At 31.5% G+C, this 13,290-nt stretch overlaps 2 protein-coding genes across 2 annotated transcripts; both read left to right on the top strand.

Annotated features, from left to right (window-relative positions):
* Positions 1-2,453: 2,453 nt before the first annotated feature.
* LOC121124606 (uncharacterized) lies at positions 2,454-3,904 on the top strand. Its single transcript, XM_040719761.2, has 3 exons — positions 2,454-2,586; positions 2,642-3,120; positions 3,176-3,904. Exons 1-3 carry the CDS (start codon positions 2,569-2,571, stop codon positions 3,738-3,740), a joined length of 1,062 nt encoding a protein of 353 aa, XP_040575695.1. The 5' UTR covers positions 2,454-2,568; the 3' UTR covers positions 3,741-3,904.
* Positions 3,905-7,754: 3,850 nt separating this feature from the next.
* LOC121124643 (uncharacterized) lies at positions 7,755-9,282 on the top strand. The gene is made up of 3 exons (XM_040719825.2): positions 7,755-7,850; positions 7,906-8,384; positions 8,442-9,282. Exons 1-3 carry the CDS (start codon positions 7,833-7,835, stop codon positions 9,004-9,006), a joined length of 1,062 nt encoding a protein of 353 aa, XP_040575759.1. The 5' UTR covers positions 7,755-7,832; the 3' UTR covers positions 9,007-9,282.
* The last annotated feature ends 4,008 nt before the right edge of the window (positions 9,283-13,290 follow it).

The raw sequence follows: 13,290 nt of genomic DNA, 5'->3' as shown, positions 1-13,290 counted from the left end.
TATGACAATAATTGTACATTGCTGAATATACAAATATAACACAATTTTTTTTTGTACTGGTCACTTGGCGATAACTAGTGTTCTGTCAGTACTTAAATATTCGGTCCAGACCAGTCTTAGGAACTGTCCTGTCAGTCCTTGGAACGGTTCTTCGGACGGTTAGTAGTAGAATTGATTAAAAATAAAAGTTTAATGATGTCATCAAGAACATAAATTTATAGGTTTTAGGACTAATATGCAGGACTGAACTGCAGTTTTCAGTCTTAAATAAGGACCAACACAACGCTAGTTTTTACATAGGTAAAAAACTTATACACTAGAAGAACTATGGTATTACTTTTGATATCCTTTTGTGGTAGCCGAAACTATTTTCAAATGGTTAATCCCAACCTTCAAAAAAATAATTGTAATTTATGTAGCACCGGGTGGCCCTTTGAAATATGACCACTTACTCATTTAACAAGTCATGAAGGTTGAGTGATTGAAATTAATTCATATTTCGATCTATTAAAACATCAGCAATTTGTAACATAGAAAAAAAAATCAGAGCTTTCTAGCTTACCTACAAGTCAAGAAAAGGACACTTGAACGTTTTCGACGAATTTACATTCGTGCATTCCAAGCAGTTGGACTTCTCCAGGACCAATACGCCGTGAGGAAGTCTGAAACGTTGGAGAGAAAGGAGCACTCTGTCAAAAAGGGCCAAATAGGACCCCGAGGAGTTAAAGAAAACAGCCCAAGGCCAATCCCCTCAAGTCCATGATGACCCATACAAAAGATCTCAGGATTGCACATCAGACTGTCTATGTAGCTTTCAAAAGAGGGGATGGAAAGATCCTGATGAGAGTGCAGAGGTAATTTTTGACACCAGCAATGAAAGAAACTCCGTTGCAAGATTCTTTTTTTTATGAGTTTTGAATCTGTCTTTTGGGTTATTTTGAACTTTTTTGACACTTTTGATCTGGAGATCTTAGGGGTTTACAGGAAAATGTCGAGAGTGCTATCAAAAAAGTGTTTGGAAATAACTTTGTGAGGGGGGAGAGGCCACTTTTGACACCAGAAATTAAAAAAAACAATCTCCTCCGTTGCAAGACTCATTTGAGTTCTTTTGAACTTTTTAAATTTTTTTTGACCCAGCTAGAGCCCTGATACCAACTCCCTCTACTCCAACTTTTGGTTGCATGTCGAGAAGAAGGTCTACAGTGTCCGTGATCCAAACACTGAGGCCCTCACAGTCACTATCAGCCAGTACTAGGACGCCATGACAAAGAACTACATCTGGAGTGGGTGCCAGCATTTATATTATTAATAAGTATATTGCTCAGAAGAATTTCAAAAGTGTATGTACATCGATACCTCTCCAAGTACAACCAGGTTAAGACAAGTTAGTGCGAATATATTTTTAAAGTATCACAAGAAAGTACGTATAAATATATAAATAATAATTTTATATCATTTAATGCCGTCGCATATTCAACAAATCCTTATAATTAATTATTTGAGCAATGAACCTACAATGAATTAAGAAAATGTTGCATTATATTTTTTGAATACCTGGTGTAACAATCAAATTACAAATTTCAAATATGAGGTACTATTAAAATATTGACTATCAAGTGATAATGTATTTTAAGATTTGTATTATTATAGAATGACATCAACAACTCGTGCAAAATATAACTTTTCTCTTTTTGAAGGTGTTTGTTACTTAAGCAAAACTCAACTGCCTTAATTTGAAGATGTAATTAAGAAAGAACAGTTGTCCTGCAAGAAAGAGAAGTTAGGAAAAAAAAAGAGTAGAACAATTCTATTGTTCTATTGATAAATCTGGATTATGCATTTTCTATATCAAGTAATAGTATTAAATATTTGTAATCAGTACTCAATTATTTATAATCTGTTAATACACGAAAAAATGAGACTGGAACAAAAGTTAAGATTGACAAAGTTTCACATGTTGAAAGCCTTTTTCCTCTCTGTCCAGAAAATCCACATGGGCTAGTTGTTTTCCTATTTATAGAACAAATTTGTATAGGTAAATTATATTCTTTAACTTTTGTTTCTAAATTAAGTAATAAATTTATTGTATTAAGCAATAATATTAAAAACTTTTTGATATATGAACAAAATAAATTAATTAAAATTTGATATTTTCATTTTTTAAGACTAATGGACATTTTTATACAAATAAGTTTAATTTTTTTAGTTATGATTAATATCCCTCACTCGAATAATATAACAAAGCTAAAAAAAGAAGAAGAAAAAACAACGACATATTTTGGATTAAGGAAATACATACTTAATAATGTGCACCTATGTTCCCCTCCCATAAATAATTTCAGTGGTATTTTGAAAAGGTCAATTTATATACATTAAAGCTAATTATATGAATATTAAATAAAATCGATTATATATCTATCTGATTTTGTCATATTGATATCTTAATTAGATATCAAATACCCATTTACCTATAAAAGGTTTGGAACTCTGTAACAACATTATCAGTTTGTGTTTAATCATTGGCAGTGTGATACATACAAGTCACAGGCTCAATAACTAATAGTAAAAATGACATCCCAATTTAAGGTAAAGTATAGTTATTATATAGAGAAAGATTGAATATTCATATGATTTTGTTCAGTACATATCCTTGATCGTTCTGCTCGGTGCTGCTGCATCTGCCCTTCAACCAGGCTCCAGAACTAGATTGAGTGCCCAAAAGCATTTCAATCGTGATGGTCGATCCCTACTCAACACTTTTCCATTCAATGCTGGAGAAAGTGATGCTGATCACGAACACCATGAACACGAACATCATGCTGCTTCTGTTGCAGTAACTTCTGCATCTGATGGTAGAGTTGCTCGTCAAGGTGAAACTGACGATGTTACTCTAGACATTGGATCCATTGCTGCTGCTGGAGAACGTTGTATCGATAAAGTTGTCATGGTTACAGAAACTGAATATGATGATCACATTGAATGTCACCACAGTTATAGTGAAAGATGCCATACCACCTACACCACTGACTTTGAGCCTCAACAAGAGGAAGAGTGTGAAGAAAACTTCAAAAAGAGCTGCTTCATTGAGTATAAGAAAGTTGCTGTTGATGAAACTGTCAAGTAAGTTATCCGCTACTTCTAAGTAGTCAATGTCAGGATATTATTTTTCCTCCAGATTTTGCCACACTCCTTTTGTCTGCGAAGGTGAAGGACCTGAAGAGTGCAAAACTGTGTACGAAACAGAGTGTGAAACTAGGTATCACGAACATGACGTAGAAGATGATGTTGTCAACTGCGAAACCATTCAAGAAGAGAAGTGTGAGGATGTCACTCAGGGCTACACCACTGAGCAAAAATGTACCAAATGGCCCAAACAAGTCTGTACTTCTGAAAAGAAGAACGTCAAGAAATACAGCCCTATTACTGAGTGTAAGAAAGTCCCAAGACAATTGTGTGGGCCTTCTGGATGCGTTCCCCAACCAGGACCCGAAGAGTGTTTCGACAAAAATGAGGTTATTGTCCAAGAAGTCCCAGAAGAACAATGTAACTTGGAACCCCAAAAGGCATGTAAACAAGTCACCAAATTGGTTCCCAGTCTAAAACCCGTTGAGGAATGTGTTGACGTACCAAAAGAGGTCTGCTCCCGCTCCAGAAAGAACCCAAGAAAGGTTCAAAAGCCTGTCGTAAAGAAGTGGTGCTATGTTCCCACCGAGGAGTCTGGTTTGGCTGAAAGTATTTAAGCTTAGTCATCAAACAAAACCACATAGTATATAATATAATTAGATTGTTTAACATTGAACATATTTACGCAATTATAGTCAAACCTTTTTAAGTAAAACAATGAAGTCATTACCTATGTAGAATGTTTATAAAATGTTTAAATAAATAAAATTCATGACCCATAGTATTAAAATTAGGAAATTATTTAAATAACAAGAAATTGATCAAAATACCACATTAACTGTATTAATTGAAATATGGTACATTACACGTCAAATATACAAATACTTATGAGAGTAAACTCTGGAGTAAAATATAGAGTTTTTCATGTTGGGATACTTAGCATTAGACTAAAAGGCTAAATTTGTTGAATTTTTTGATGAATTGTTATATATGAAGTTGAACATAATAAATTTGACAATGTATGCAAAAGACTGTTTCATTGCATTCAGGCATTAACTTTGGTATGTATTAGGTATAGTATTTTGCCGAAATACCCATTAATTTAAAAACTGTTTTTATTCCTCAAGATTTGAACATAATATATAACAGTGGACCTAAAATGATATCTGTATTAAACTTTTCATTATATTGTGCTTTTTTACTTCCTTTTTTATTAGCTGTATGTAGTTAATCAAACATGTCGTCATAACACCTAAGTTGCTCTTATCCCAAATATCTTAAAATCTAATCGCTAAGAAGTATGTGTACAATTGTACCGAGAAGGGCACAGCCACTATTAGTATATCTCTCAAGACTACCTACAACATCAAGAAGTAAATTATATACCCAAAACGCCAAGAATAATCCAAACTTATGCAGCAGCAATATGGTTGACTTCAGGTCTGCCTCCCCATGGCCCTCTTCTGACCTCAATTCCTTGGACTTCAGAGAGTCTTGGGTAAGAATATAAACCTCCATTCTCATCCAAATTTAGATTCGCTCTGAGCTGCAAAAATGAAAGTGTGGTACACAATGGATTCGGCCTTTATCATAAAGAGCTGTAAATCTGTTCACCAACATGCTGAGGAAGTTATTTCATGTGAAGGAGGACATATTGAATAAAAATATAGCTAAATATAGTGTTTAAACATATGATAATTTTTTTCAGTTGCATTTTTTTGATTCCATAAAAATGACGCGTTATATTTTGTGTGATTTAATCATGCAAGTTTTGTATCCCCATTCTGTATAATTGTATATAATTAGGTACACAGTTGTACTCCAATCACCGTTATTCCTTTTTGTTCTCATAGCTTGACCACCCGAAACTATTTTGAACGTTAAGTTTATTTACCAAGATATGATTGCTTCACCTACGTACATATAGTTATAGATTTAAAAAAATATAATTAACATTCTTTTATTAGTAAGATATACAAAATCATAGAGGATTTATAATTAATTAGTTCAAGAAGGGACAAATAATTAATTCAAGACATTTTTTCTTAATAAAACCCATGTAAATAAACTAGTTATAAAATCAAAATTTATTTGACATATTTGTTTTGCTTTGGCAATAAAATTAAACACAATACACAGCATCATCAGGGATTAATTATCTTATTTTTTTTTTAGAGTGGACTGAACTGCAATCCTTTGTCGTGAGTTTGAACTAATTCAACTTAATATAAGTAAATTATATTTTTACTTTTATATCTGACCTAATTACAAAAGTTATGTATTTAATAATAATATTTCAGCATTTTGATACATGTACATTGTGTAAAGTGTATTAATTTAAAGACCAAAGTATCCTATTTTCATTTTACAAGATTAATTGACATTTTTATGCAAATAACTCTAATTCTTTTAGTTATGATTAATATTCCTTACTCGAACAGTTTAACAAAGCTTAAAATAAGAAACCTATATTGGATTAATGAAATACAATTATTAGGTGTATTGAAGAATATTATAAGTCCACTGATATGATGATGAAGTACAAACAAACCAAAAATTTACGTGGAACCCCTAACAATTTGAAGAATGTCATGACTCCTTATTAGATAAGATGTGTGTAGCTCTTAGAGTTGGATAGGAAGTTAATACAAATCCCACTCCGTATAGAGGAAGAACAAAGACAAGAATTACTCAGATCTATGTAATACATCTTCAATTTAAATCTGAGTCCAATGACAGCTTTTACATATAACTCCTTAACGAATGTTCAGTGTTACTCTACTTCTTTTATAAGTATAGTTAAATCTTCCATCCGTATATGAAAATGGTGTATTGGTAGGTATGGTTACAATATGGTATTAACTATTAAGTATTAACATATTATCTTAGTTTGATACTATAGTTGAACATAGAGTTGTTTATCCATCATCGATCCCAAGTCATTGAAACGTTTTTATTCAATAATTTTTGTTGATATAATTGAAAATGCAAGGGTTAATTGCTATAATGTAAAGTTGTTAAATATTTTAAATTATTTCTTCTGAATTGCAAAATTTATATTGCCCAGAATTGGATTCAATATTATGAAAAAAACCAAACATAACTACTGTTATCATTGTCGAGACCAACAAAATTCTAATCACTTTATTAAAATTTATATTCATAACACATATTTACCAGAGTTTGATATCAACATAAATGATTTTTTTACTGTACGAGTAAAAAATAGATCTTATGTTTATTTAATAGTTTATAATATTTCTTTATCCATGTTAAAATAAAAAATTGTTTGCATATAATTACAAAATATGTTTTCAAAACCAATTTTGAATTGTGCTTACTCAAAGACACTTCTCAGTGCACCTATAAGTCCTATTTTAGTCATTTTTGAACTCAACAAACTAAAGTTAGTTTAAAATAAAAATGCATGTAAAAATAACATCATTTTATTTTCAAAATTCATTTTTATTTTACATAAATATAAAAGCTTTTCAAAGGTAAGTAAATCGATTATATAATCATTAATCGCTAAAAATCTAGGGAAAAATATATTGTGTTCAGATGATTTTTTTTAGGTTTTTGCAAAGCTGTTTTTGTGATCTTGGGATCAAAGCTTGCTTTGAATAAGTTTATAGTAGAAACACATTAAATACCGAATTCACGAGATATATTTTGAACTTTATAAAAGTTACATAATTAATTACAATTATGACATGTCCAATTTTACTACTTATATAACCAAGATGCTTGTCTCTTGTAATATTCCACTCCATTTCAAAAACTGTCCAAATTTTGTTAAGTTCCTAGAACTTTACACCGGAAAAATTGATTTATTCTCGCTTTTAATTACCAAGTTAACGTGCGGTTTCGAAGTTAAGAAATGTCTAGATCCATTCAGCATTTAATGAAAATTATTTATTTATTGAATTAGAGGAAACCACAGACTCGACCACAATCCATGGCTTGAGTGTTAGTTGGTCTTTAATGTTGTCAAGTTTTGAGTTATCCTTAACTCATTAATTTCAGAAGGTATACAATGATTACAGGTGTTGCTGCAATAAGTATAAGTAGCGTTCTTGCTTACGACTTCAGAGACGAAAGAGTAAAGGTTTTCCTTACCAATGGAGAAGAGTAATTGCATTAAAGCATCTTAACACCTTAAACAACATTTTTCAATTATGTTGGATATCAGTTGTTACGCTCATAGTCTCAACAGAATAGCTGAGCTCTGTTCTGATTATCATCTCTGAAGTGAATAATTTTTTTTTATAATTCAGGTGATCTAAAACAATTTACCATGGATAAAAACAATAATGCAAACTAAAAAGAAAAATAGGTTTCGAAGAATGATCCACTTATAAGATTCATGATTATGAATTATTATATAATGTATTATGATAACAGCTTCTATAACCCACTTTAACCCCCTTTTTAGGACATTTAATATTCGTGTCTGATTATGTGCACCTATGTTCCCCTCCCATAAATAATTTCAGTGGTATTCTGAAAAGGTCAATTTATATACATTAAAGCTAATTATATGAATATTAAATAAAATCAATTATATATCTCGCTGATTTTGTCATATTGTTATCAAATACCCATTTACCTATAAAAAGGTTGGAACTCTGTAACAACATTATCAGTTTGTGTTTAATCATTGGCAGTGTGATACATACAAGTCACAGGCTCAATAACTAATAGTAAAAATGACATCCCAATTTAAGGTAAAGTATAGTTATTATCTAGAGAAAGATTGAATATTCATATGATTTTGTTCAGTACATATCCTTGATCGTTCTACTCGGTGCTGCTGCATCCGCCCTTCAACCAGGCTCCAGAACTAGATTGAGTGCCCAAAAGCATTTCAATCGTGATGGTCGATCCCTACTCAACACTTTTCCATTCAATGCTGGAGAAACTGATGCTGATCACGAACACCATGAACACGAACATCATGCTGCTTCTGTTGCAGTAACTTCTGCATCTGATGGTAGAGTTGCTCGTCAAGGTGAAACTGACGATGTTACTCTAGACATTGGATCCATTGCTGCTGCTGGAGAACGTTGTATCGATAAAGTTGTCATGGTTACAGAAACTGAATATGATGATCACATTGAATGTCACCACAGTTATAGTGAAAGATGCCATACCACCTACATTACTGACTTTGAGCCTCAACAAGAGGAAGAGTGTGAAGAAAACTTCAAAAAGAGCTGCTTCATTGAGTATAAGAAAGTTGCTGTTGATGAAACTGTCAAGTAAGTTATCCGCTACTTCTAAGTAGTCAATATTAGGATATTATTTTTTCACTCCAGATTTTGCCACACTCCTTTTGTCTGCGAAGGTGAAGGACCTGAAGAGTGCAAAACTGTTTACGAAACAGAATGTGAAACTAGGTATCACGAACATGACGTAGAAGATGATGTTGTCAACTGCGAAACCATTCAAGAAGAGAAGTGTGAGGATGTCACTCAGGGCTACACCACTGAGCAAAAATGTACCAAATGGCCCAAACAAGTCTGTACTTCTGAAAAGAAGAACGTCAAGAAATACAGCCCTATTACTGAGTGTAAGAAAGTCCCAAGACAATTGTGTGGGCCTTCTGGATGCGTTCCCCAACCAGGACCCGAAGAGTGTTTCGACAAAAATGAGGTTATTGTCCAAGAAGTCCCAGAAGAACAATGTAACTTGGAACCCCAAAAGGCATGTAAACAAGTCACCAAATTGGTTCCCAGTCTAAAACCCGTTGAGGAATGTGTTGACGTACCAAAAGAGGTCTGCTCCCGCTCCAGAAAGAACCCAAGAAAGGTTCAAAAGCCTGTCGTAAAGAAGTGGTGCTATGTTCCCACCGAGGAGTCTGGTTTGGCTGAAAGTATTTAAGCTTAGTCATCAAACAAAACCACATAGTATATAATATAATTAGATTGTTTAACATTGAACATATTTACACAATTATAGTCAAACCTTTTTAAGTAAAACAATGAAGTCATTACCTATGTAGAATGTGTATAAAATGTTGAAAAAAATAAAATCCTGACCCAAAGTATTAAATGTAATTAACCAGAAATTATTTGAATAACAAGAAAGTAATCAAAATACCACATTAACTCTATTAATTGAAATAGAGTCAAATATACACATACTTATGAGAATAAAGCCTTGTATTGAACAAATTTTGGTTTGAAGTCTAATGTTTATTTTTCCATACATAAAATGATTTCATAAGTTATCAAATGCGTATATATTTTCGCCAATAACTTTTGTTCCCTCTTAGATCATATTTAATTCTTTGATAAACAAGTAACAAAGAGTCACCAAAATGTATTTAGTAAAAATAATTAATTTGAGGAAGGTAATGACTGACTAATGCAAGGCTAATAATCAAGAATAATGATTCAACCATTGTCAATTGGTTTTTCCAATTAACAATGGCTCATTCCAACACTTGTTCCATATTTTAAAATTTTAAAGTTGAGAGTTATAGAGCCTAGTGGCTTCGCTAGCCAGGTTTTTTTTTAAATCAGAGATTACATTACGATGCTCATCATTTTTGGGTCTAAGTTCCCCCCCGTTTGATGATGAAAACTAGAAACAACACTCCTAGTAGAATCTATCAAGACTTTATAATCAAATCTACTATTTTATACAAAGATTGACTGCTATCCTAAATTGGTTGTATTCTGTGATGAACAGTCATACATAGAGTTGAAAAATATAAAGATGAATAGGTATGCATAAAATTGTTCCATTGCATTCAGCTGTTAAATTTAACTTTTGTATGCAATAGTTATAGTATTTTACCGAAATAGCTATAAATGTACAAACCTGATTTTTCCCTCCGCCATAATATCTAAAAGTAAAGATTATACAAGAAATATATAAAACATCTCTAGTGTCTATCTGCTTAAGGAGTATCTTTTAGATTTTCTTTGTCTGCCTATTTATGCCAAGCAACTAATACATAACGTCATAACACCTTAGCTACTCTCATCCAAAACATTATTCAAAATGTCAGAATAATTTTTCAGGGTTTTTATCTGAATACCTGTAGGTCATATTATCTAATCCCTCATAAGTATATGTACAATTGAAGGGAACTATACCAAATATGTACATATACAATCATATAAAGTCTTAGCTACCACTATTTTTTATGTTCCTTTAATTGGTTAGATGGAGTTGCATATGTACGAGTTCGACTTGATTATATGATATTAAATATTCATCATAGTACCTTGTATACTTTTTTCCTTTTTATTTTTGTATAAAGGAATGATCATTTATTTTTACTAAGTTGAAATAAAGATATTTAAATCTTAACATTGGTGACCACGACGTGATATCATGCCTCCTAAAAAATCTCATTCTGATGGTCAAGACCATGCAAACAATGCCCCTCAGATTGAGCAAAAGTATACAGCAGAAAAAGTCAGCAACTTAACTCTTGCAGTAGCAGAACCCTGTCTTCCAAAATTCTTGGCGATGGATCAGAAAAATTGAGTTGAGCTGGATTTGATGCGGAAGATCAATGGAAATCAAACCAAATATTGTTGAATGGCTTCATCATTACCTGGTGAAGTTTTTAGGTCTATTCCTATTGAAAAAGAAGGAATCATGTATGATTGCGGAAAAAATTGCAATTTACAGAAATATCGTCTCTCACCTTCAGATAGAATTTGAAAAAATTCTGATATGCTGTGCGATTCGTCAGGATTTTACTCTGGGGAAGTTATAGATGAATATAAGCGTCTTCCTGAAGAAGAATACATCCATGGTTTGCGTGATCATTTACTACAGGAGGCCTTCATCAGAAATGTGCCTAAAACCAGCATGGGTACTTAAGAGCACAGTCGCATTCAGTTGAAGAGTTGAAGCAAATGGGCACTAGGTATAGTATTTTACCGGAATACGCATTAATTTAATAGACTGTTTTTATTCTTCCAGATTTGAACATAATATTTAAAGGTAGACCTCAAACAATGACTGTATTAAATTGTTTTGTCACCTCTATATTTTTTTCTATCTATGAATTTGTGCTTTTTTTTCCTTAATTAGCTAAATGTAGTTTATCAAATATGTATTCATAACATCTAAGTTACTCTTATCCCAAATATCTTAAAATCTAATCGCTAAGAAGTATGTGTACAATTGTACCGAGAAAGGCACAGCCACTATTAGTATATCTCTCAAGACTACCTACAACATCAAGAAGTAAATTATATACCCAAAACGACAAGAATAATCTAAACTTATGCAGCAGCAATATGGCTGACTTCAGGTCTGCCTCCCCATGGCCCTCTTCTGACCTCAATTCCTTGGACTTCAGAGAGTCTTGGGTAAGAATATCTACCTCCATTATCATCCAAATTTAGATTCGCTCTGAGCTGCAAAAATGAAAGTGTGGTACATAATGGATTCGGCCTTTATCATAAAGAGCTGTAAATCTGTTCACCAACATGCTGAGGAAGTTATTTCATGTGAAGGAGGACATATTGAATAAAAAATATAGCTAAATATAGTGTTTAAACATATGATAATTTTTTTCAGTTGCATTTTCTTGATTCCATAAAAATGACGCGTTATATTTTGTGTGATTTAATCATGCAAGTTTTGTGTCCCCATTCTGTATAATTGTATATAATTAGGTACACAGTTGTACTCCAATCACCGTTATTCCTTTTTGTTCTCATAGCTTGACCACCCGAAACTATTTTGAACGTTAAGTTTATTTACCAAGATATGATTGCTTCACCTACGTACATATAGTTATAGATTTAAAAAAAATATAATTAACATTCTTTTATTAGTAAGATATACAAAATCATAGAGGATTTATAATTAATTAGTTCAAGAAGGGACAAATAATTAATTCAAGACATTTTCTTAATAAAACCCATGTAAATAAACTAGTTATAAAATCAAAATTTATTTGACATATTTGTTTTGCTTTGGCAATAAAATTAAACACAATACACAGCATCATCAGGGATTAATTATCTTATTTTTTTAGAGTGGACTGAACTGCAATCCTTTGTCGTGAGTTTGAACTAATTCAACTTAATATAAGTAAATTATATTTTTACTTTTATATCTGACCTAATTACAAAAGTTATGTATTTAATAATAATATTTCAGCATTTTGATACATGTACATTGTGTAAAGTGTATTAATTTAAAGACCAAAGTATCCTATTTTCATTTTACAAGATTAATTGACATTTTTATGCAAATAACTCTAATTCTTTTAGTTATGATTAATATTCCTTACTCGAACAGTTTAACAAAGCTTAAAATAAGAAACCTATATTGGATTAATGAAATACAATTATTAGGTGTATTGAAGAATATTATAAGTCCACTGATATGATGATGAAGTACAAACAAACCAAAAATTTACGTGGAACCCCTAACAATTTGAAGAATGTCATGACTCCTTATTAGATAAGATGTGTGTAGCTCTTAGAGTTGGATAGGAAGTTAATACAAATCCCACTCCGTATAGAGGAAGAACAAAGACAAGAATTACTCAGATCTATGTAATACATCTTCAATTTAAATCTGAGTCCAATGACAGCTTTTACATATAACTCCTTAACGAATGTTCAGTGTTACTCTACTTCTTTTATAAGTATAGTTAAATCTTCCATCCGTATATGAAAATGGTGTATTGGTAGGTATGGTTACAATATGGTATTAACTATTAAGTATTAACATATTATCTTAGTTTGATACTATAGTTGAACATAGAGTTGTTTATCCATCATCGATCCCAAGTCATTGAAACGTTTTTATTCAATAATTTTTGTTGATATAATTGAAAATGCAAGGGTTAATTGCTATAATGTAAAGTTGTTAAATATTTTAAATTATTTCTTCTGAATTGCAAAATTTATATTGCCCAGAATTGGATTCAATATTATGAAAAAAACCAAACATAACTACTGTTATCATTGTCGAGACCAACAAAATTCTAATCACTTTATTAAAATTTATATTCATAACACATATTTACCAGAGTTTGATATCAACATAAATGATTTTTTTTTACTGTACGAGTAAAAAATAGATCTTATGTTTATTTAATAGTTTATAATATTTCTTTATCCATGTTAAAATAAAAAATTGTTTGCATATAATTACAAAATATGTTTTCAAAACCAATTT

This window comes from Lepeophtheirus salmonis, chromosome 9, assembly GCF_016086655.4.
Source record: "Lepeophtheirus salmonis chromosome 9, UVic_Lsal_1.4, whole genome shotgun sequence".
Lineage (NCBI taxonomy): Eukaryota > Metazoa > Arthropoda > Copepoda > Siphonostomatoida > Caligidae > Lepeophtheirus > Lepeophtheirus salmonis.
The sequence above is the reverse complement of the archived record's forward strand: the minus strand, read 5'-3'. Positions and strand labels throughout refer to the sequence as shown.

Bases quoted from the DNA above. Each gene is read 5' to 3' on its own strand.
- LOC121124606 (XM_040719761.2), top strand. The intron at 3,121-3,175 runs GTAAGTTATCCG...TTTTTCCTCCAG, and splicing joins GCTGTTGATGAAACTGTCAA to ATTTTGCCACACTCCTTTTG.
- LOC121124643 (XM_040719825.2), top strand. The intron at 8,385-8,441 runs GTAAGTTATCCG...TTTTCACTCCAG, and splicing joins GCTGTTGATGAAACTGTCAA to ATTTTGCCACACTCCTTTTG.